The sequence below is a fragment of the Pelodiscus sinensis genome, chromosome 6, assembly GCF_052426305.1.
Source record: "Pelodiscus sinensis isolate ZL-2025 chromosome 6, ASM5242630v1, whole genome shotgun sequence".
Taxonomy (NCBI): domain Eukaryota; kingdom Metazoa; phylum Chordata; order Testudines; family Trionychidae; genus Pelodiscus; species Pelodiscus sinensis.
In genome coordinates, this window is record NC_143057.1 from 127,578,583 (window position 1) to 127,604,655 (window position 26,073).

Below are 26,073 nucleotides of genomic sequence, written 5' to 3' on the forward strand. Positions count from 1 at the left end.
CAAAAAAAGCAAACAGGTGTTAGGAATCATTAAAAAGAGAATAAGATGGAGAATATCTTATTGCCCTTACATAAATCAATGGTACGCCCACATCTTGAATACTGCGTCCAGATGTGGTCTCCACATCTCAAAAAAGATATACTGGGTTCAGAGAAGGGCAACTAAAATGATTAGGGGTTTGGAATGGGTCCCATATGAGGAGAGATTAAAGAGACTGAGATTTTTCAGCTTGGAAAAGAGGAGACTAAGGGGGATATGATGGAGGTCTATAAATTCATGAGTGGTGTGGAGAAAGTGAATAATGAAAAGTTATTTACTTGTTCCCATAATATAAGAACTAGGGGCCACCAAATGAAACTAATGGGCAGCAGGTTTAAAACAAATAAAAGGAAGTTGTTCTTCACATAGGGCATAGTCAACCTGTGGAACTCCTTGCCTGAGGAGGTTGTGAAGGCTAGGACTATAACAGGGTTTAAAAGAGAACTAGATAGATTCATGGAGGTTAGGTCCATAAATGGCTATTAGCCAGTATGGGTAAGGAATGGTGTTCCTAGCCTCTGTTTGTCAGAGGGTGGAGATGGATGGCAGGAGAGAGATCGCTTGATTATTACCTGTGTGATTCACTCCGTCTGGGACACCTGGCATTGGCCATTGTCAGCAGACAGGGTATTGGGCTGGATGGACCTTTGGTCTGACCCAATCTGGCCGTTCTTATGTTCTAACTACACGGACAGAAGAAACTCTCCCGTTGGCATAGGAGCATCTTCACTTAAGCACTAAAGCAGTTCTGCAGTGGTGTTTCAAGCGCAGACCTGCCATAAGTTCAGGGCACTAACATTTTTCCCCTTCAACTGCTTGAGCAATTTGACACCAACATGGAGAAACGTTAGATTTGGGGAGGGCATCGAGCGGTGCAGTGGAAAAGCCCAGAAACCTCAGCTCAATTCCTGATAATTGAGTCTTTCAGAACAATATTTACATATTAATCCCTTTCATGTCAAAATGAAGTTGTGAAGCGTTACTTAGAATGCACCTATAGTGTTGGATATGCTAACTGGAACATTCAGCAGCAAAGAGCTGTTGGCCAATACTCCAATATGTCTTATTTTCAATGGGGTTAGGCATCCACAAACCCACGGAAGTTAACGGGTGCAACAGATGTTCAGCATCTGTGAAAATACGGCTGCTTATCCAAGTCAGATTTAGGATTAACTTTCAAAACCTGTATAATCCAAAACAGTACAAAAATTTACAGTTAGACAATTTACATTTGGCTCAAATTGTGTAAGAACAGGCTTTTGTAAAAATTAAACACCCTAGAAAACTATGTCCTTTGTGGATTTCAAATTAAAAAACAAAACCAAAAAAGTCCTCTTCCCCCGAAGAGTTGAAACTCAATATTGTACTACAGGGAATGAAGGTGATTAAACCAACACAAAGGCAAGAAGTTAACAGAGCACTAACAGATACTGAAAATCGAATGCATTTGAAATCTATGTTACGAGTAACAATAAAAGCTTCCGATGGGATACCATTCCTTTAAGCATGAAAATGTCTAAACAAAGAAATTTTAATTAGGCCCGATTAAAGAGCTAGGTGATTATTTCTATCCACAAGCTTCAGAGACACTGTTGGATTGGTTTTGTTTGAGGAATATTGGTGCAAAGTTTAAATTTACATATATGCCTACTGACCTCTAGTTCATAGCAAAAGCTTTGATATTTACTAGCCTAATGTGTTTTATTGCAGCCCTGACTGTCACCTTGGTGGAAAGTTGAACAATTTAAAACTTCAAAATTTCCTTACCACTGCCTCGTTCTCTGGAGCAGACAGATTTAACATTGTGGGAAGGTTGCCTTGGATCCAGAAAGGAGACATGTGCCTGAGATCCTACTGCATACACTGACCACTCCTGACCATAGGCCAGACACACATTCTCTCTGCAGTACGGCAACTTGGTGGAAAGTAGCTGGAAATAAATGGAGCGAGAAGTTAATTCTGAAAAATGTATCAGCGGAAGGGGAGAAAGAAAGGATGCAAGCAACTGAAAAAACCTAAATATCCTTGAAACCATATTGGAGGAGACTACACTCAAGTAGTAACATGGACTTGGAAACTCTTCTGGAAGAAGGTGTTTGTCCTATAGAATGAAGACCTGAAAGAGAGAGGGGGACAGGGGAGGTGGTAACGCCACTCGGTCAAGGGAGAAAAAGCTGAAAATTGCAACTGACAGCAGGAAGGGAGGGAGATCGGCGTTTAGACCTTGTCTGCATGCAGAAACTGTACTGGTTTAGTTAAACAGGCTTAGTAAAACTGGTGCAACGCCCTGTGTAGACATTTTTATTGAAATATGTCCCTTATTAACTTAAGGAAGATCAATGTAAGCCTAGTTGAAAATAAGCGTCAACAATAGTTTGTACCAGTCTAAGTCAATTTGAAATTACATCTTATGGCCATGTCTACACTAGAGTCTTTTGGATTAGTCTTTTATTGTAGATGGAGCATACATGGGCAGAAGGGCTGTGTCTACATTGGCGTGATCTTGCGCCAAAGCGGCTGCTTTTGCGCAAAAACTTGCTGCCTGTCTACACTGGTGGGGAGTTCTTGTGCAAGAACACTGACATTCTAATGTGTGAAATCAGTGCTTCTTGCACAAGAACTATGATGCTCCCACTCTTGTTGCACAAGAGGCCAGTGTAGACAGGCAACATGAATTTCTTGTGCAAGAAAGCCCAATGGCTAAAATGGCCATCAGAGCTTTCTTGCGCAAGAAAGCATCTACAGTGGTACGGATGCTCTTGCGCAAAAGCACATGCCAGTGTAGACGCTCTCTTGCGCAAATACTTTAACGCAAGAACTCTTGCGTTAAAGAGTATTTGCGCAAGATCATGCCAATGTAGATGTAGCCAAGGAATTCAGCCAGCATAGGAAAACCACCCCCTGAACAACAAAAGCTAAATGTTAAAAGGTATACTCTCAGCATAAGTGCATTTACACCGGGGTTTTGCCAGCAAAGCTTTGCTTGCTAGGATTTTTCACTCTCCTAGCCAACACAGCTGTGCTGGTATAAGTTTTAAATATAGACCAGACCTAAGCTAAACCAGTGCAACTTCCTCATGTTGAAAATCCTAAATATAACTAACGCTAGAAAAGACAAGTGAACGCTCCTAGTTCGTCCAAAATTGGTAAGAAGTTAGGAGCATCCCTCCCTCAAAAGGGAAATAAATACTCATGTGTCCAGTGCTCTTGAAACAGCCTTTTCTATGAAACTTTTCAGCCTTCAAATCAAGGTTTAGGGCAAGTGTTTTACAGACACTGCTGGGCTACATCTACACTGGCATGATTTTGCACAAATACTTTTAACTCAAAAACTCTTGCGTTAAAAGTATTTGCGGAAGAGAGCATCTATACTGGCATGTGCCTTTGCAAAAAAGATTTGCTTTTGTGCAAAAGCATCTGTGCCAGTGTAGATGCTCTCTTGCGAAAGAAAGCTCCGATGGCCATTTTAGCCATCGGGCTTTCTTGCGCAAGCAATTGATGTTACCTGTCTACACTGGCCTCTTGTGCAAGAACACTTATGCAAGAGGACTTATTCCTGAGCAGGAGCATCAGAGTATTTGTGCAAGCAGCACTGATTTGATACAGTAGAACGTCAGTGTTCTTGCGCAAATACTTGCGGCCAGTGTACACAGGCGGCAAGATTTAGCGCAAAAGCGACTGCTTTTGCGCAAAATCTTGCCAATGTAGACACAGCGTTTGGAGTCTATACAAACACATGGTAGGGAAGCAACCATAACTGGTAGGTTAACAATTGAAATGTATAATCAACACAAGAGATGGACTACCTTTGAGAGTGTGTGTTCTGCTTTCCAAAGATGAAAGTACCCATCCAAGGACACAGCTCCTAGCTCCTAGAAGAAAAAAAAAAGTTAGAATATATAATAATATGGAAGCTAACAAAACACATTTCAATGCAAAGCAGCTGCTTAAAGGCAACTTTAGTGTCTTGAATTGAATTGTGACAGGACAGGTTAAAGGGCTTGATAGAAGAGGAGAAAGGCAACCCAGGGAAAAAACCACCACCCAGCAATGGCCCTTGTTAATTAGGAGCAGCTGCGGTGGCTATAAATCAATCAAGGGCCAGATGAGCTGACTTCAGGCTGCCACTGGACCTCTTTAAAAAGCTTCCCAGTGGGGGAAGATGAGGGAGAGTGGGGAAGGAGTTTGGAGAGTGGAGATGGAGAGGAACTAACAACTGATCAGGAGAATCAAGAGGAGCTGAGCAGAACCACTCCTGCAGTGCTGGTGAAGTGAGGGGCTCCGGCAGGGAGCATTTTGAGGCTCCCTTTCCTACAGATGGACAGAAACTTCACCTGGTGGCTGAGGAGGACTGTTTACTCAGCCCTGACTGGCCAGGGGCATTGGCCTCAACGCATCTTTATTTTGCAGAGGGACAGAAGGCCAAATGCCAAGAAAAGGCAAGTGGGACATACCACAGCCCCTAAACTGCAGGACAGTGGGCAGAACAGGGGCCTGGGACCCAGGAGTGGGGACTGACCCTGCCACAGAACATTCAGGTGAATGCTACCTGGAACTACTGATAAATTTGTACAAGATAAACCTTAGTTGCACACTGATTTCAGTGGAGCACAATAGCATGGAAGGGACAGAAGTGAAATGGAAAGCCTAAAGCCAAATAGTAGCTTAGAGACTCTAAGATCCTTGTTACATCAAGTGCCTTCCCCTCCTGCCCCCTGCACACACACGTGTAAAAATGCACTACAAGTGAGCACTGGCAATTCCCAGTACTGGACCCTGAAACAATGACAAATATTAAGTAAGATTGTAGGTAAGTGTGACTGTTTGTTAAAACAATCGAGTCTTTTAGAAGACACATCCTCTTCCCTAACAATTAGTATTAGTTAGTTTGTAAGGAACAGTTTCACATTTTTACAGTTTGAGAAATACCAAGAACAAAAAACTAATTCTTAGGAGTCAAATCAGTTGCATGCTCACTACTAGTCACTGATAAGCATGCACTGATCAGTTACAAAGCTATTAACAAGCACACAGCAAGGGAATTAGTATGCCAGTTCAGAGTGGGGAAACCAGCCTAGTATTTTGCCTATTGTACTTATTGTAGAGACATTGAAAAATGGGCCAAAGAACTTAAAACCAGAAAACTGACAGGACAGCTCTTCCTTCTAGATGTAGAGTTTGTGTTTGCCATTAATGAACAGATAGGGGCTGAATCAAAGGCAAAAGAAACAGACAAGAGACAGCATCAGAAGGGGAAGACACAAGAATCAGCAACCAAAACATACCACAAATACAGGTCTGTTGATCATTTACTAATGCGATTCCAGATGAATTTTGTATCCAGTTTTACAATCTGAAAGCAGGGGTGTCCTTAGGCATACACCTCTGTGTACAGCGCCATTCATTTGGGGCACCATATGCTATGTATGCCTAGGGAGGATTGTGGGTCTCTTCTGCCGCCCCTCCCCAACCCAGGGGCTCAGCACTGGTGCCATCATCTGACTGCCTCCCCGCCCTGCAGGCTGCACCCAGCCTCCACTCACCAAGCAGCTGCAAATGGCATGAACAACTGGTGGCTGAAGATAAACAGCGATTTCCCTTTAAAAGGGCCACCTCACTCCAGCTGGCAGCACCACCGCCTACTGCTCCTCCGACCCGTGCCTGTACCTTCCGCCTGCTGCAGGTAAGTTTCCCTCCCTGCCCTAGGATTGCAGCAAATGGCATCTAGTCCACCAGTCCAGGAGAGATGGCAACTCCCTGCTCCACAGCCTGCCCCGCAGCCCGCCCCATCCTTCCTAGCATGGCTGCTCCCCACACAGGGTGTGTGTGCTGGTATTGGGCTGAGAAGGGCATCAGCACTGGTGGGGATGGCCCCTGGCTGAAAGGTTTCCATTTCACTAGTCTCAAGTTCCCTGCTTGTATCGTACCGACCTTGTTCTTATTGTTGAATGCCAGTGCTCGGACTTTGCAGTTGTCTGGGTTGGTGTTCTCCTTGGGGATATCTTTCAGCGCCCTGTGAGTTATGTGAGCATAGACAGGGACCCGAGACAGGTTGTGTCTGGCGTCACTTTTCGTCAGCACATCGTCTGTCACCTCCCAGAGACCCATTGAGCCGTCCCGGGAACCTGGATAGAAAAGACACTACAGCATGTGTTAGGCACACACAGCTTCCCGACTGACGATCGAATGTCAAGCAAGCAAGATGTGGCCATACGAAGGTAAGAACAGAGTACTATTCGGTTAGTCTAGCTGAACACATTGTTAGTCCTCAAATATTAATAAGGACCAATAAGAGCATAGTATCTGAAAGCTGCCAAATAGAAGTTAATTGGTCTCATTAACATTTGCCAATGGCTACATACAGCGAAGTCAACCAAGCTATTTTGAGATCTTCTAGCAGCAGTCAGGAATAGCAAACTAGAGCTTGCATCTTCAGAGAACCCACATCTGGCAGCAGCTCAGAGATGGCTGGAACAGTTGCACTTTGTAACTAAAGGTGCTTTTTCAAATTGGTTTAGTTAAACCAGTGGAAACCACCTGGATGAACACTACAGTAGGTTTAAACCTGGCTTCTATGGATTTAGCTTGTAGTACAGGCAGTCCCCGGGTTACGTACAAGATAAGAACAAACCTACAGTCCCTAAGTTGAATCTGTATGTAAGTCGGAACTGGCATCCAGATTCAGCCGCTGCTGAAACTGATCAGTTTCAGCAGTGGCTGAATCTGGACACCAGTTCCGACTTACATACAGAATCAACTTAAGAACCCCAGGCGTCCCCAAGTCAGCTGCTGCTGAAACTGATCAGCAGCTGATTTCAGGAAGCCCGGGGCAGAGCAACTCTGCCTCGGGCTTCCTGCAGTCAGCCGCTGGTCAGTTTCAGCAGCGGCTGACTTGGGGATGCCTGGGGCAGAGCAGCTCGGGTGCTGCTGGGTTGGTCCAGTAGCGCGGAGGAGCGGCCGCGCTACTGGACCAACCCAGCAGCACCCCAGCTGCTCTGCCCCAGGTGTCCTGATTCAGCCACTGCTGAAACTGATCAGCAGCGGCTGAATCAGGACTCCTGGGGCAGAGCAGCTGGAGTGCTGCCGGGTTGGTCCAGTAGCGCCAAGGAGCAGTGCTGCGGGACCAACCGGCAGCGCCCCACCTGCTCTACCACAGGCCCCGGGCTTTGCTCCATGTCTCCCTGGTCTGCTGGGGGGGGGAGGGCACTAGCTGCGTCCCCCCCAGCAGACCAGGGAGACACGGAGCAAAGCGGCGGAGGACCCGGGCAGGACCGCGGCGCTTCCAGATCAGCGCCGCGGGTCCGGCCCCGGGTCCTCCGCGGCTTTGCTCCGCGTCTCCCTGGCCTGCTAGCTCCCCCAGCAGACCAGGGAGACGGGGAGCAGCTTTTCTCGCCCCGGAGGAGGCGGGCGGCGGGACCAGGCATCCCGCCGCTCCAGTCCTCCGGGGTGAGAAAATCCCCGTTCGTAACTGCGGATCCGACATAAGTCGGATCCGCGTAACTCGGGGACTGCCTGTATATTTACAGATACATGTTTAAAACTGTCTAGTTTTACAGTGGATTGCACTGTGGTAACTAAACCAGTTTCTAAGCTGATTTTGGTTAAACCAGTGCAACCTCTGTGTTTAGAGAAGCCCTAATTGTACCCACAAACTCAGATGACAAGAGACTGAGCAAGCAGAATCTTCAAACTAGCAGCCATTTTAGTTCTCTTACTGGGTTTGCAAACACCAGTTAGCAAGAGTATCCTTTTTATAGTGTGCAATGAGAACTTCAGGCAAGCAAGCAAGACAGAGGAGACAGTCTTTATAAGTAAACAATTCTGGTTTTTTATTTGTTTTTTTTTAAACTGTTTAAAATGAAATATGCTGAATGCATGAACCTGTCAAAAGTTGTAGTTAAAAGCTGCTTTTCAAAAGAAAGAATTGGGGAAAACACTCCTAGATTTGGCTGCCAAGCTTTATAAGGGTGACAATAGCTCATACTGTATTAGAAGCTTGTGCAATGGGGAACGGATGCAAAGGACTGGCCAACTCATCACAGGTACGGGGACCCAGCCTAGGACTCCAGGAAAACCATGCATCTCATCATGCTCATCCCACCATCTGGTTGGTCCAAAAACTCTGTTTTAAAGCATTTCCCAGAAATTGGATTGACTGAACTCTCAAAAATCCATTAGTATCACAACGATAGCCATGTTAGTCTGAATCTGCATAAACAACGAGAAGTCCTGTAGCACCTTAAACTAACAGATTTATAGGAGCATCCGCTTTTGTGGGCAAAGACTCACTTCCTCAGATGCATGTAGTGGAAAATCTAGAGGCAGGTATAAATATACAGAATATGAAGAGAGTACCAATCCAGATTCATTAGTTACCCAACTGCCGCCCCCCTCAGCCTCTAAACAGATCAAATGCTGCTGTGCAAATGGCATGTGGGTTACACAACAGAAATATTCTGAATTTCTTATGCTTACATATTCCTGAGGACAATGAGCATGGGGGGAGAGGAGGCGGGGAAGAGAGAGGAGGAAAGGGAATCGTACAATAAAAAGAAAGGATCAGAGTATGCAACCAGAAAGGAGCAACAATGGTGTCAAAGCAAGACACTGTGGGGAAAAAGGGACAACATCCTTTAGAGTGAAGCCTCTAGTCTTGCAACTACTTAAATCCTATTCTTATAAAAACCACTTGATTATTAAGTATCAAGCCCAGTGTAAAGAACTGTCACTTGGGAAAGAGCAACCACTGTGTGTCTCTTTCATTGGTTAAGTGGGCAGACCTTATGAGCTTTCACTGTGAAAGTCTTTTACATACAGTAAGATGGATTTGTTTAGGGTTTTGGTCCTTTTTGAGGGCTGTTTTCCTAGGTGCTGAGTCCTTATAACTGAGCCCTCCCAAAACTCAACTGGTTCAGTGTCTGTGCTGCTCTGCAGGGGGGGAATTATTCCAATTCTGCACTTTGGTTGGGGGAGACCAAAGGATCTGGCCCAGCCCGACAGGGTGGTGGGGAGCCCCAGAGAGCAGGAACGCAGGCATCACTGGCATGATCAGCAGACCAGGGGATAACTTCAAGGGGACTTCTGAGATTCAACCCGTCACAGCAACAAAGATGCTAGGCCAGATTGTCAGAATCAAACGTCATCATAAATGCTCCTCAAAAGACAACAACTCAAACTGATGTTACCATGTGTGAACATTATGGGTCATCTTAATTTTGAACCATTCTTACAATCTGCCTAACAGGTTTTATTATGCTAATAAATGATAACAGTTTGTCATGTGTGTTTTGGTTGGACTTCTGCTGAATTTCAAAATATTAATATATTAATTGGTGGTGGGAGTATTTATCCATTACATTTTTACTGTAATTTCAAAAGTCCAGTAATCATTCTAATTGCTCAATATAAGCAAGCTTCCGAGGTGAAGATTTCCTGTTTAAAAGTAAAGTTTTATTAGGTATGTGTGAAAGCGGGTTTTTCCAAGTTGTTTGATACGTTGCAGGAGATAAGGGTTTAACAGATTAAGGCGAGCTCAGGGAGGACAGAAACCTCTTATGGAGCAGAAGGGGAAAAGCTCGCTTATCTTGATTTTCAGAATAATAGATTTAGATAACTCTTACAATAATTTTCCCTACAAAGCTGGGTTTAGAATAGATTGTATAACAAACAGCTGCAGAAGGATGAATCTTTCTTTTAGAACTTTAGAAGACAGTGCCCTGAGCAACACTCTGAGAGTAATTAGTGTTTACCAATTTGTTTTAGGGTCCAATTTAGACACTACAGGGATGAATGTCCATCATCTGCAATGTCCACAACTTCAAAGTCAACTGCGGGTCTCCCCAACAGTGTTGAAACTCAACTACATCAGCGAGTAACTTAGATCAGAAAGATTTTCTTCCTCATCCAGTAAAGCTACAGATGAGTTCCCGATTAGGATCAGCTAAACTTCTAGAGTGCTCAGTTATTTATGTAAGAACGTCTCTCCCTTTTCTCTTGTTGAGAGTAAACATTTCATTGACATGGTTCAATTATTATGATCAGGCCCCACCCAGCAGAGCAAACATTGCTGGACACAGTGTATAACAAGGAAATTGAACTGTGTGCAACAAATCGAGACAGAAAATTAACTGAGTCTTGATAGTGAATTACTCTAAGTTTCTCCACCTAACATGTGCTTGTGTACCAACAGAAGGTTGGATTCTCTATCTCAGTCTCAATCAGTTGGGGGAGGGAGGCGTGGCATCTCAACTCATCTAGATATTTGCTGTGCTTTATATGACGCCTGTTGTAAAACACTAGCAAAGTCAGTACAAACTAATATTTCATACAATGAGTTCATACTATTCTCTATACTATCCACTGAAATGCAAGTACAATATTGATATTCCAATTGATTTATTTTATAATTGTGGTAAAAAAAATGAGAAAACCCCTTGTCACTAATAGTGTAAGCCAAGCCACTTCTGCATTTTTGATTTTGCAAGCAAGTAGTTTAAGTGGGGTGAAACTTCAGGGTTAGCAAGGCAAATCAGACTCCTGAAAGCAGACCAGTAGGCTGGAAAGGCTGAGAACCACTTATCTTACAGGAACAACTGATACAAGTTTTATTGCCACTTCTAGGATAATAATTCAAAATGATCTGGACAAACAGGAGAAGTGGTCTGAGGTAAATAGGATGAAATTTAACAAGGACAAATGCAAAGTGCTCCAGTTAGGAAGGAACAGTCAGATGCATACATACAAAGTGGGAAGTGACTGTCTAGGAAGAAATACTGCAGAACGGGATCTAGGGATCACAGTAGACAACAAGCAAAATGTGTATAACCAGTGACACACTGTTGCTTTAAAAAAAAAGATTGAGATGCATTAACAGGAGTGCTGTGAGCAAGACCCAAGAAGTCATTCTTCCGCTCTACTCTGCACCGATTAGGCCTCAACTGGAGTATAGTGTCCAGTTCTAGGCATCACATTTCAGGAAAGATGGTGAGAAATTGGAGAAGGTCCAGAAAAGAGCAACAAAATTTAAAGGTCTAAAAAACCATGACCTAGTACAAGATTTACCCAGTGTTGCTCGAGTCCATAACTCAATTTTTGTTTATTGGAAAACAACATGAAAATGTACAGGCTTCATAATAAATCATTGCTCTGGGTGCGGCTGGGATGAGGGGTTCAAGTATGCAAACTACTCCGAGGAGAGTACTACCTCGGCCCTCTCACCGCAGCAACTTCGGGCCAGGTGAGAAGTGCCTCTCCATGGCCGCTGCAGCTTAGCAGGCACAGGTAGGGGAGGGGTTCAGGTTTCGTCTGTGTCCCCCTCCCCTGCCCTCCCCAGCCAGAGTGAGGAATGCAGCAAACAGTGCGCTTTCCCCTTGCTCTCTGACAAAAGCGAACAGCCAGCAATGTTCCTGTACGAATATGGGGGGGGGGGGGGGGAGAGGGCTTCAGCCTCTCCACACTCACTCTTTCCCTACAGCGCAACTGGGGAGGTGGGAGGCTCAGGGCTGGGGCAGTCCAATTTGGTGGTGTTAGCTCTTACAGTTTAGGAGTTCTTGAACAATCAGACAAAAATGTCTTCAATATATAGCAGATGAAGGACGATTGAAAGAATTTAGGTTTGTTTCATGTGGAGAAGAGACGAAGGGATAAGGGATCATATCAGGGATAAGGGAAGTGACGCAGGCTTCTGTCCACCCTGCGGGAAGCTGGCACTACACTAGAGGTAGATAGTGGGGCTTCTTGGGGGGGGGGGGGGGGGAGGACGGAGAGTGGGAGTGCCCGAACGCCTGGCAATCGACTGGTCGAGGCCTCATGATCGACCAGTCGATCGCAATCGATGGGTTGGTGACCACAGGTCTAGTTAATATTTAATCCTGCCAAGAGTGCAGGGGACTAGATGATCTCTCACGGTCCCTTCCATTCCTATGATTCTATGAAACTAATTCTCCCCCAAGTAGTACAATGAAATCCAAGAGTTGACTATTTTGAGTTATTTATTAAGAACTGGCCTATTGTGATGACAATTTGTTAAGAAAATCATGACAAAATAGATCTCACAGCCAAAGTAGTCAACATCTGACTAAAGAGAAATGTAGAAGATATGCTGAATATACTGAAATTTATTTCCATAGCCTTGGACTTACTGCAGAAAGATTGCTGAGACTGTTCAAAGTTGGAACAAATTGCAAGAGATACGGAAGGAAGAGATACCTAAAGTTAAATTGCAGGAAGTATAAAAGCCATTCCATTTAGAACTTGTTCCACCTAATTTTCTCACCAGTATTCTCACCCCAATGCATCAAGAAGATGCTGCTGTGACATGGGCATCTAATAAACACCAATCAATAATAATGAGACAAGGGAGGCGAGGAAGTATCTTTTATTGGACCAACGTCTATTGATGGGAGAGCCAAGATCTGTGTCTCAAAGGCTTGTCTCTCACTAACAGAAGCTGGTCCAATAAAAGCTGTAAGTCATCTACCTGGTCTCTCCAATATCCTGGGACCAACAGCAACAGCCACACTGCATACAACTAAAATAGGTTAGGGCTGGAGGTTAGTCACTCAAAGCACAATTTGTTTGCTGATGTTTCACCCCACTGAATTTGAGGAAGTCACTAGCTAAGTACAGGTTGAACCTCCCTGGTCTGGCACCCTCTGGACTTAAGTGGTCCCAAACAAAGGAATTTGCCAACCAGGAAGGTCAGGCATCCGGGATCTCCCAGGGCCCCTCTCCTGGCTGCTGCCCCAGGACAGCCCAGAGGCCTGACCTCCTCTGGCTCACTTGCCTGGCTCTGCTGCCCCTTGGGGCTCTTGCTCCCTGCACCCAGTCCCGCATGGTAGCAGCTGCTCTCAGCTGGGTTCCCTGAGTCCCACGCTGGGGCAGTTGCTCCTGTGGCTACCTAACCCCAGGTCAAAGGCCCTGCAGGTTGCCACAGACCTGACCAGCAACACTCCCAGCCACATTCTACCTCTGGGGCTAGGGCTTTCTGATCTAGCAACATCTGTCGTCCTGCTGGACCACAGATATTGCCAGACCATAGAGCCCTGGATGAGAGAACTTCAACCAGTATCGAATTTGTTGAAGTGCTAAACTAGCTTTCGACAGCAGTAGCCTCCTCTGCAGGCACAGTAAGTCCAAATGAAGAAAATACTCTAATTCACACCAAATTGAGAAATCGACTGGGAGTTTAAAAAGCAGGGAAGCTTGTGTCTCTTCCGTTCTGAGAGTTAAGAGTTTGAATAACTGCCTAAGTAACTTAAGAGACTCATGTTCAAGACACTTAGGCAACTAGGAACTTACTTCAGCTCTAGTCACTCCATGAAATTTGAAAATTTTCCAAGGTGACCTGAGAATCAGTTTAATTCACTGACTACAGTTACTTTTTCTATTCCTTTAGCTGTAAATGCGGACTGTATTTTGGTAAGAAAAGTTTGTGCAGCCAAAGCATTTCAGATGGTTTTGTTTCATAAAAATATTTTTTTACTCAACTTACCGTCCTAATGCAACTTGACAAATCATGAGCAAAAAGTTAATTGTCTAACAGGCAGACAATATATCATTCACCATTTTCTAACACTAAAACGTGCAGTTAGAGAACATTGAAAATACTAAGCTATACAACTGCTTAAATAAAGGTCTTCTGTTACAGTGTACCCTCCTCTAAGTAGCAAAAAGACATACCAAATTAGCATACAGGCTCTATTGACTTGGAAATCAACATGTTTTGATGACTGTCTACCAGTAAGAATGCACCTTTCTGTAGACAATAAGTACAAGTGGAAAAGGTGATTAAAATGAGTGATTTAAATAGAGGCTTTACCCGTAATAATTTAAAATGTGTGACTAAAAGTCACCTTGATTTAAATAGGCCTACACTGATAATATAGAAGCAGAAGTCTGGGCACAAGGAATTAAGTCTTATTACCAGCTCTGAGACAACATACTTCCATCTGTGCCTCAGTTTTGCCTCCACTTTTCGCAATACCAGATGGAGACCTCCTCCTTTGTAAATTTTTCGTTTGTAAATTTTTAAAGAAAATACAGGATACCTTTAATGGCAAGGCATGGAATTCCGGAGCTTGCATAGAATGACATTTACAAGTAAATTCAATAAATATCCATGTCATCCTTAAACTTTAAGTTACTTTTTGTATCAATTTGTAGTGTTGGGAGAAGAGGAATTTTCATGATTTCTGTGCTCTCCATGAATTGGTGATTTACACATGGCTCTGCTCATATGAGGTCAGTGTACCTTTAAACATGGAAAGGGCTAAGTCAGTCTCAGCACCCATCTAAATTTTAGGTTTTGGTACACTTATGTAAGCATAAAATGGATATGCTAGCATGACATTACTGGCTCAACATATTTTGTCTTTTATCATCAAATACACCCAGTCAGCTCCCACTAATACCAATCACAGTGAAGGGCTTCCCAATAACATTTAATGATAGAAGTCTCTTACCGCTCAATTAATTTATATGGCCATGGCTTTTAAATGGAACATAATCATGTTTGTTATAGAGATTTGTAATTCAATAGCACCCCATTAATTTCTAAACACCCTGATATGCTTTAGAAAGAAGCTGTTCTTTTTATTGCTGCTAACACAGAAATGCGTCACTGTATCTTGTTAAACTGGTTAACCCTGAAGCTAGGGGCAGAAGTACTGTGTCACTCTAGGCTTATAATATCTAGAGAATTACTCATCCTATCAGAAGCTCTTAGCAAAGAAGAGCCTACTGTTTATCTATAATGACTGATATTCTTCATTCAAGGCTACCGTAGATCAAAAGAGGTTTAGTTTTAGGTCTATGAATTCCTTTAATAAGTCACTCTAGACACTTGAGTGGAAGTTGACCCTCACCTCTCTCTAAACACCAGCAAAAAGTGACATGGAAAGCCAATCCTCCAGCCCACTCTGCATTCCCCAGAGAAGGATACAACAGGTCTCCCTGAGACTTCAGAGGCTGGTAGGCCTCTAACCCCAACCTAGGGGAAGTGGCTGGCCATCTGACCTGACAGCTCCTTTCCCTCAGCGCATCATGCTCACCTGCCTGCCAGAAGGTGGTATGAAATTTTGCTTTCAGTTTCTCAGCCTACATAGAGGCATGTGATAACTCCTCCTGCAGCTTTATTTCAAATATTTCTGCTTCTCAACTTTAATGGCAAAATATAATTCCAGTTTCATATTTAAAAGGTTTTTAAATTCCATAGCATTTTCTGCACCAGGACCCACAGATAAACAAGCTCTCTAGAATACAGCTTGGCAAGCTGACTAAAATTTTAAATACAGTATTTATGTTTGGATTTATTTGTTGCCTTAATAACATGCCCAGGCAGCAGAAACTGTACGCCCCATGGACACATGCCAAAGACCTGACCTGAAGTGTGTCATGGTATAAATGACCTGAATTCACAACAATGAAGCTATGTGCAGGTAACAAACATGATTTTTTTTTTTTTTTAAAAAAACATCAGCCTTCATTTATGAGGTTTCTTATTGCTCTGCTGTTCCCATCTTTCCCCGCCTCCCATTGTTTTGAATAGGGTTTTCTCCAGCTTTATTAGCTTGCTTTTCTTGACACTCAGTCCTGCCCTTGCCTCTAATCCTGAGACCAACAGTCAAGGAAAGGTCTACTCAGCTAGAGAAGTGTGAAAACAGGACCAGTTTCCCTGCAAGACCAACACTGTTCAGAATTCACCCAAGACTGGAAACAAGCCACTTTAAACAGCAGCACTGAGGCTTCAGGTGAATTTAGGAGGCGATATACCCAGAGTCAAGCCCAAATCTCCCCCTCAACATACAGAGGAATGGTATCCAATATCTAATGACTACAAAAAGATTAAAGGGTATCAAACTTTACCTCCTAAAGGAGCTGAATCAAGTACTACACATTGCTCAGTATTGAAGAGAACATGTTCCTGGAGGCTTCACACTCCGACAGTCAAGATTTGTTTTATTTTATTCAGTTTTCCAGTGGCAACCCAGTGATTAGTTCTACAATAAGCATGGGTATGTAGAAACTTCCCCTACGAGGATACCTTCTCTTCCTCATGCACACTAAGAACTACGTTAATGAGATTTAAAGGCGCTCAGCATAACTGCATCCGTATGGAGCTTTTTGCAGGGAGGGGAGAGTTTAAAGCATGATTTAATAATTTCATTGCATTGAAAAAGACTTGATTTTCCTAAAGAGTTTAGATACAGACCTGGTTTTGTGTGAGAGTGATACACACACACACCCCCCATCTGAAGAAGTGGGTTTTGCCCATGAAAGCTCATGATAACATGTGCATGTTATGTTAGTCTTTCGAGTGATACTAGACTATCTGTTGTTTAAGTTTTCACTGTTACAAACTAACTCAGCTACCCCTCTGAAGCTCATTCACATACATCATTTAGGCTCCAGCTTCACTTCAGGTTTGGCTGTCATAGTTAGAGGTGCCCATGTTCTAACTAGGGATGTTAAAGACTAGTCAACTATCCGATAAGCATTTGTCAATCCCCCCCCCGCCACCTATGGTACAAGGTGGCATTTCAAAGGGACAGTGGTAGCTCAGCTGTGCAGCACTGCTCCTTTAAAAGGCAGAAGCACCATGGAGCCCAGGGTCAGCTCCACGGCTACCCCTTTGAAATGTTCTGAGGCAGCGTTTCAAAGAGGCAGCGCCACACAGCTGAGGCGTGGATCAGCTGTGCAGCATTGCCGCTTTGAAACCCCAACATGGTGTCTCAAAGGGACAGCTGCTGCACAGCTGATCTGTAGCTGTGTGGCGGCTGCCCCTTTGAAACGCCACCTCCGTGCATTTCCAAAGGTTAGCTGTGGAGCCTGGAGACAGCCGGGGACTCCCCAGCTAATCTTAGGCTCCGCATGACATTTCCCTAGAACCCAGGGTCAACTGGGGAGTTCCCAGCTGACTCTGGGTTCCGCTGAAATGCCATGCAGAACCAGGGTTAGCTGGGGACCCAGTTCCCCACTGAATCCAGACTCCACAGCTTTGAAATGCACAAAAGCCTCTGCTCGGGACTTTTGAACATTTCAAAGCAGGCACCCACGTGCAGCCCACTAAACACAGAGTTCCACATTCCTCCTTTGAAATGTACAAGAGCCCTAGTGGGCTTTCAAAGGACGAATGCGGAAAGTGCCTATCAACTAGTTGAGTAGTTGATGGAAATTCCATCGACTAGTCAATTACCACATTTTAACATCCCTAGTTCTAACAAGGCTTTTTGCTTTTCATGTGTTATTACACTAGTTGTACAGCCACGCTGTACTGTCCAAACTACAAATGAAATAGGTTTTAAAACAATGCTTCCAACAGACAGTTTGGTGTTACCATGATCATATTTCAATGGTAGATTGTGTCTTTGCATGAGATTTTAATTTGGAAGCATCACAAAAAAAATATGCTCCATTGCTCCTCCATCCGGTACATCATCTTGATGCTCCAATCCCCTTGTCAGACATGTACTTGCACATTAACACTGCGCGGTCTTTCCTTAAGACACAGACCTTAAACAACCACTCTATCCAAATCTTACATGAAGATAAACCTACCAGAAACAGCCATAGTATCACTGATCCAGGCAATAGAAAATATCCAGTCTTTGTGTCCATCCTGAAGAGAGAAAAAGGACAAAGCAGCCTGTGAAATTATCAGTGTTTATTTTACCTACCAATTGCTATAAATGCACAGTAGTTGTAAAGTTTCTCTTAAACAGGGGAGTTAGGCTTTTCCTTTTGTTGCTGTACAAAAAGCCTATTTTAAAAACAGGCAATTGTGACAGCAACACTATAAAACTTGCAAATGTTAGTTGATTGCCTGAAACTACTTTTAACTCACTTTTTGAAAGAGATTTTAAATAGTGTCCCTTTAATTTCAGTGGTCAATAAAACACCTCTTGATGAAGATAAAACTTCATAGAGTTCCAGAATTTAAGTCTGAAGAATCAAATGCTTATACATATAGATAGGTGCATCCCTTCTTTCTGAAAAGAACAATCATGTTTTCTATGTATCTCCTCATGCACATCACTACTGATGTAAACAACTGTGTTCTAAATTTTATATGCAGAAGCCATTAAACATAATTATGTGTTCACCACCCCAATGCCGTGCACCTCTAGGAAACTAGGTCAGGATGGAAATGTGTGTTCCATTCACAATAATTACCCATATAGTGTAAAAAACCCTAGTTGTCCTGTGGCACCTTAGAAACTAACAAAAATATAGGTAGTATCATGAGCTTTCGTGGGCAAAACCCACTTTTTCAGATGAGCTTGAAAGCACGTGATTATATACATATTTGTTAGAGTAGTAGACACAAGACTACTAGTTGTTTTTAAAGTTACGGGCTAACACAGCAACTCCTCTGAGCCAGAGAGTAAAGTTAGGTTCCTCAAGGGATGCTACTGCAGTCTGTTCAGAGAACTGTGGGCCCGATATTCTTTAAAAGAGGAATAATCCTATTAAAATCAAAAGAGGCTGAGTGACAATCTGTGTTCCCTGTAAACTGTGTGCATGTGCTACTGCCCAGGACACATTCAAATGCCACCCAGCTGATTAGCAGAGAGACCACAGCTAGGTTTTTTATTGTTGCTGGTGGTGCACATACCTCAGTGCACATAAAATTTATTCCACACATGGGTGGAAAAGATTAGAGGGAACTTTGGTCACAGTACTATGCAAATGACTAGGAAGTGTCACATGCTTAGGCTACCCTGCAATTGGTAATCACCCTCACTTAGCTCCCACAGACATTATGACCTCAGCGGCTGTGACTCATTGGTGCTCATGTCAAAGTCCTGCCCAAGAACAAAACTTTCAAGACACTCCCTTCAGCTTTGTTTGAGAAGTCCTTTAAAAAACAAGGTCATAAGAATTTTTTTTTTTTTTTTTTTTTTTTTTTTTTTTAAAAGGAGCATGGTACAGTTGAACTTTACATCATATGCTGGCAAGAAATACAGAGTTAGAACCAACCCTCAGAATCCATTTGCATGTCACATTGGGCTAGGGAAGAACCATGCACAGTATCATCTCCCAGTTTCATTTCTCAATACAGTTCATATGCTGAACAGCCTGGTTTATGCTTCAGTGACCTCCATTAGCAAGTTAGGGTGTTGCTAATTTCTAACAGAAGGGTAACACTTTTGCTCTTCTAAATGGATCGGGGGGAGGGGGGGGTTTCTACAGTGAAGCCTTCCTGAGAAGAGACTGCTTAAAGACAGAATCAAAAACCCAAAATCAGTAGAACAGACTCATGCTTTCCACTCTTTGCCTGTTCACTCTTCCAGATTAAAAGGAATATTTTAAAGACGTGCACAGACCACATTAAACAGAAATGTGTGTTCATATCTCCAGTGCGTTCCCCCGGACAATTTCAATTCTGCAGGAAGTGATATTTTCAACCTTTGACACTTCACTGTAATACCTATTGAGTGACTCTGCACCTTTCCCAAATATGCTAACTTACATCTCCCACGCAGACAGGATCAAGCGTAGGCAGACGATAAATCGCAAGGCTATTTGGATTGTCCCCTCCTGTAGCCAAGAGCGTCCTCGAAGGGTTCAGCTCAATTGCATGAATACCGCAGCCCTGTTGGTTTACCATGCCAGGTTCTCGATCTTTCAGGATAGGAATCTTCGTAATTTGACCCGTCTGAACATCAACCACAAAGAGCTGAAAGACAGACATACCTGAAGTTTTAGAAACAGAGCCATCAAACCAAATTCACATAATAAATTTGAAGAGAAACAAAATGGCAGGTCACTTGATCCACTCGTGATCAGAGTTAGAACATTGTCCGTTCTCACAATGGTGTGCTTACATTCAAAGCTAAACCACAAAAAAATAGTTTAAAGAAATGCAACATGTGTGATTATAAAGGGACAAATTTACCTTAAAAAAATCAGTTGTTTAAAAATTAATTTTTTAGGTGTTACTTTTGACCAACATTCAACAAATGTTCATTTGACTGTTCCTTTATGTCTGAACACAGCTCACGTAGGGTCTGTTTATACTGCAATTACACTCCTTCAGCTGGCCCATGCTGCCTGACTCAAACTCCCTGGACTTAGGCATGTTAATTAGCTGATAAATCAATATTTGAGTATCAATGGAATTTCCATCCACTACTGGATTACTTGATAAGAGGGGCACTCTGCTGCACCTCTGCCTTTGAAATGTACAAGAGCTTCCGTGGCTCATGGACATTTCAAGAGTTGCCCAGGCTCTTGTACATTTCAAAAGGGAGTGGTGCAGCAGTGGGGACCCTACACAAGCGGGGACTGCTTTAGTCCCTATTAATACGAATTCCCCACTGCACCTCTGCCTCCCCACCACCCCCACAGAGACAGTGTTGGGGGGAGCCAGCTTTTAAGCCGGCTCCCCCAGCACCGCCCCGGTGCCTGTGTTAGAGGCAGCAGGAGAGGGGGAAGTAACTTGTTGACTAGTAGATTATATCCCTACCAGGGCTCAGGCTGAAGGACTATTGAATTGCAGTCAGATCCCACAATTTGACTGAACCTTAGCCCAAGCAAGCTGGCATGGCCAAGCCAGGGTTGCCTAACTCAAAGACATGGTATCAAGGCTTTTAAGGAACTGAATTAATGGAATGGGAAAAGAAGAGGGAAAATGTTCGAGGTGATCACTCTTTGCCAGACAATTCTAGGATGGGGAGAGCATAGTTTCTGGTGCTTAGAATGCAGTTTATGTTTACGTATCATTTCTTCATCACTTCTCGCAGAAATTCTTTTCCGTTTCCTAGTAACATCAAATGGTAAACAACGGCATTAACCCCACAGCATTTAACACAGTCGTGGATTTTACAGCAGCCATGGGCAACCAAGAACAGCCAACGAGCTGCACAAGTGGCCCTCCATCTCAGTGACCAGTAGTCGGTAACCTGCATCCCACAGCCCACTGGGGCCCATTTGCCTGCCTCACACACTGGGGCACAGGAGACTATGTTTCCTACCCCTCCCCGACCCTCTTAACACCTTCAGAGCACCACGAATCGCCTGATTTATGCTCCTTCTCCCTTCCAGAGTCTGACCAGCGGATTTGCAGCTATGAGCCTGTGGCAGTCCCCTACTCTCCTTCTGTAGGAGTCTGTTCTCAGGCCTGTTCTACATTTCTGGTTCTCCCTCTCCCCCCAGCATACTGGGGATAAGGATCTGAATCTAAACTGTAGACTGTAAGCTCTTACAGGCAGGGACTATTTCTTTGGGGTACCGTACACATTTTAGCCAATATGAAGTTACCCATTTACCATAGTAGCTAAGACTATCATGGAGACAGATGTGAAGAGAGGAAGCAGTGGCCTAGGAATGTAAGCAACTAGTTGACTATCCGATAAGTTTATGCTCATCGGATAGTTACTAACCATGTGACTAGTTGTTCTCTTCCCCTTGCTGCATCTATCAGAGGCAGAAAAGGGGTGGGCAGGAGCTGGGGGCAGAGGAGGTAGAGACACAGCAGGAAACAACATGAGTGGGGACTGAAGCAGTCTCTGCTGTGTCATTTCTGCTGTGATTCTGCTTTTGAAATGTACAAGAACCTCAGCAGGGCTCTTGTACATTTTAAAGGCTCAGGAGCCAGAGGGAGCATGGGGCCAGTCCCGCACTGGCCCAGTGCTCCCTGCAGGGCTTCCGCTTTTGAACTGTAGCAAGAGCCCAGAAGGGCTCTTGCTACAGTTCAAAGGTGGAGGCACTCTTATAGACTAATATGACTAGTTAATCAATCTAAATGTAACATCCCTACAATGTCCAATTTTCAATTTGCACCATCGGCAACAGGTCTTTCTGGTTTCACTACATTGGTTCATAATCGAATAATCACCACATATAGAAGCACAGGACTAGAAAGAACCAACAGAAAGCTAAATGCAGCCACTGACATTTCTATTGAATTGGTTTTAATACAGCCAGAAAGATGGATTCGCTGCTGTTAAACAGTGCACAACACGGGAAGATAGACAGCCACGTCCATTATGCATGCATTCCAGGTGTTAAATAATTAGTTGCTTTCAGTTCCATACTTTTTAGAAATCCAGCAAATTATAGCATCTGACCATTAGGTCAGAAATGCCCCACTCCCCCATCATCATGTGCCAAATGTCCCAAACAAACCCAGGACATCTTTGTGACTGAAAATAAAAGTATGGACGCAAATGTTCTTCCCAGTGACTATGCAGTCTGGTCTCTACGATGGTTAAAGTTCCAGAATGGCTCCTCTACACAACTGTAGTGATTTTTCCCTTCTCACCTCAAGTAAGAGGATCCTGCCCTCAAATTACTTTTGAGGTGAACTTTCACATTGGTCTGGGGCTCAAAAACCACGATGGGCAAGCTTGTTCAGTTACGCTAAGCACTGGATAGCTGCCTATACTTGAACGTGTGTATACCTGTACGAAGCAGTGATTTGGATCTACTGCCAGCATGCAGTAACTTCGCAGCCAAGCTTTAACCAGATAAAACAATGCTCTGGCAGCCACCAAGAACAAAGGACCACACCTAATATGTATCAAATGGAGTGGACTCGAGCTGTTCAATGGGGAACAAACAAACTGGATGACCCAACAGACTGTTTAGGATTCCTTATCTCTGAATCAGAGGTATAAGCGGTGATGTCTATGCTGCTCAAGGAGCAAGAAGAGAATGCCTGGGTCGCTATAAACATGGAGTGCTGGGACGATACCTCTTTAGCTTATGGATACTATAGCTGAAGTCCCACACAGATACAAAACTTCTATCCGCATTCTTTCAATCCGTGATTCACAAACATGGCCAGAGATATCCACAGATTTACAGAGCTCTAGGTCTGGCTGCATTTGACCCATCTCATTGTGCCTTCTTTGATTACTAACTTTATGCATTCTTCAGAATTTGTATTACAATTGCATCTAACAAGCCCCAGCAACAATCAGGGCTTCATTGTACTAGTGACACACATGCACTTGGGAGACAGCTCCTACCTCATAGAGCTTACAATCAAACCGGACCATGCAAGGGAATGAGCTCCACTTCACAGTGGAAAAACGGAGGCAGACAGCAATTAAGAGAGCTGCTCGAAGGTCACAGTTATGCCTTTGGCAGAGAGAAGTTGAAGCCAAAACTCCAGAGACACAGGTTAGTGCCTCTGTCACACAATCCATCATTCCTCTCCTAATGAAGTACTTAAATCAGTTGACAGGTTCTTCTGTCAGTTCCATTCTAATTCTTTACCTGCTTTTCAGAGAGAGCAAGAAGGGAAGCCACACTCACCAGTGCATTAAACACACCTACACGACTTGCACGCCCCATTTTATATTTGTAACCAAAAATGTTTAGCTGGGTTAAGCAAGGACAAGTCAATGGTATTTTTCAGTCTGTAATACAATACATTTTGAACACTCCATCTGATAAACGCCAGAGAATGCTCTATGCATCAACAGTCCTCAAAAATCAATAGTTTTGCCAACTGGAAAAAAATAGGAAAATCTGATTTCCACTGGCATGAGAGGACTATGAACCTCAGGCAGCTCATTTAGTGCTGAAGATGTATCTTTGGCATACTGATGCTGTGTATGCATCATAGACAAGAGATCAATACGCTTCTCTCATTGTTTAAGTAGGCTGGACTATACAGCCAATAAAGTGTGGGACTCTCTAGTTAGTGTACTTTTTATAAACAGCCTAAGTGGACACAAACTTAATTTTATATGGTCCCAGGCTTGTGCATGTACACTGACTGATCGCATAGTTCCTTGTCTGATAAAAACAGATTAACTCATTTTGCACAGCAATTCTTTTAAACTCTTGAAGGAATGAACACTGCTAGCTCTGTATAAACTCAGATGCATTTTGGCTACTTGTGTCAGCATTTGAATTTCTTGTTGACTGACTGCGTTGCTGAAAAGTGAAATCACAGAGCGGACAGTAAGTCTGTCAAACCACAACACAAAGTGGCTTACTGTAAGATCATGCATTAGCCCTCGCTCTTTAAACTCATCATAGGTCTTTATGAAAAAGTCAACTCTCAAACTGGTAGGACTCCTTCACAAGAGAGACTGGAATACAAACCAGTCTCTGTGTCTATGCCATAGCATGGGGGTCAGCAACCTTTCCGAAGAGGTGTGCCAAGATTTAACACCCCTGGGCTGTGCTGCTCTCCCGGGATGGCAGGAGGAACTCTCTCCACCATGCGCCCCGCTTAGTCTCTTGCCCGGGACTCCGCTCTGGCTTTTCCCGTGGGGAGGGGAGGAGCAGCATGCGTGCGCTTCCCTGGAAACGGCACAGAGCCTCATCATCCCATTCCACCACCCCCCCACCTCGCAGGAAGCCAGCACTGATCCAATCTTGGGAGAGGTGGTCAGGGAAATGGGTGAGGTGGGGGTGGGTGAGTGACCTGAAGGTGTCCAGCCCTGCTTGGGCTTCACCTTCCTGTCAGGGACCCAGGTGCCAGTGTGGCTTTGGGACAGAGGGCCCCCCCCCACGCATTTTTCTCTCCCCTCAGCTGCCCCCCAGACATGGAGCCACAGCCCGGGCAGCACTCACCCTCTAGCACAGTGGTTCTCCAACTTTTTTGGTCCACGGACCGCCTTGCTCAATGCAAACCTTTCCCTGGACCACCAATTGCTAATGGAAACTCACTATTAATTATATAATTACACCTGAGCCACTTTGCTAGTGCTGCAGCTAAGGAGAATGGTTCAATTGAATTAAACAGAATAAGCATTTTAACTCTCTCATGTTAGTTTATCAAACACAGTAAAATATTAATTTACGCCCAACAACAGATTTCAATGTTTTCTTTATTTATGGCAGGGTGGGGAATTTTTGGGGGTTCAAAGGCCACTGACCCATAGAAAAAAGTGTCAAGTGGGGACCACACAAGTGAAAAGCAAAAACTACTCCAAAAAAAACCCCAACCCTCTGAGCCTGACCTGATCGCACCCCAGTCCCTAATTCCCCCATTGCCCCCTCACCCCAGCCTCCGCTTCCCCTGCCCTTGGCCCCCACTCCCTCACCCATCCCACAGAGGGGAGGGGTGGGGTGTCCTCAAAAACCAAGTTATTGTAATATATTTCAATGATACAAAAGGTGAAAAAAAGAGTCAGAAACCCCCCCCCACACTTTTTGTAAAACCCAGGATTCCCCCCCCAGTAAAAATACTTTACATTGAAAATGAAGGCTTGAAAAGCACCCAAAGTTGCAGGGTAGGGTGATAGTTGCTAGCTGTATTTGTTTATGTCTATTGCAGTGACACTTTGAGTCCTCCCTATGCTCATCAACATACAATCATGACAAAGTAAGAACTCGCCCCAGAGAAGTCATAATTATTGCATGCTTGCGTTTGGGTAGAGACATTAGGATAGGATCCTCTCATATTTTAATAACACATAAAATAGATGCCAAATTTTAAATAAAATTTGCCAATTGTGAAATCCACACTATTTAAGTACAACGATTAAGCTCTTAGAGATGCAAGAAGCTGTACAGGGTATTTATAGGAAAAATTAAGAATCCAGAAGAGAGACCAACAAAAAGTTACTTCTGTATTTGACAGTTGTTATAGCAACAGACACCGCAGTCTCTATTCCTTACAACATTGCTTAGGAAGTGACCAAACATAGGCATTGCAGGTTCATCAAAAACAGACACGGTTAACACTGTGTCAATACATTTTCATTTTAGGATCTAGCCAAAGCCATCTTATGTAACAGCAAAAAGCTGTTGGTGTGATGTAGAAGTTTTCATTACAGTGAACAATAGGAGCTAAATCCCTTACACCAATGTGAACCACAAACAACTCAAGTCAATGAATTACTTCAGATCTACATTCAACAGGGCACAATTTAACCCTTTGTGGGAATCCGTTAACTTGACTAAAGTGCATGAATAATAGACAAGTGCATGCAAGACTTTTTTGCCCTGATTGTCTCATTAAATGTGCTGTTTAAAACTACGGATTTAAGAGCTTAATCAGTCAAAACAGTTAACTAATAAGTTCATGCTCATCCATTATCCCTTACAGGTTAAACTCTTCATGGGGGC

The 26,073-nt window shown here is 43.7% G+C and overlaps 1 protein-coding gene across 1 annotated transcript in view; it reads right to left on the reverse strand.

Annotated features, from left to right (window-relative positions):
* DCAF12 (DDB1 and CUL4 associated factor 12) overlaps positions 1-26,073 on the reverse strand; it is a 43,174-nt gene that overhangs the window by 10,662 nt on the left and 6,439 nt on the right. Inside the window, exons 3-7 of the mRNA XM_075932785.2 lie at positions 19,511-19,717; positions 17,596-17,656; positions 5,971-6,164; positions 3,846-3,911; positions 1,807-1,969 (exon numbers count right to left, since the gene is read on the reverse strand). Of these exons, the coding sequence (XP_075788900.1) occupies positions 1,807-1,969; positions 3,846-3,911; positions 5,971-6,164; positions 17,596-17,656; positions 19,511-19,717 (691 nt within the window). The remainder of the gene's footprint in view (positions 1-1,806; positions 1,970-3,845; positions 3,912-5,970; positions 6,165-17,595; positions 17,657-19,510; positions 19,718-26,073) is intronic.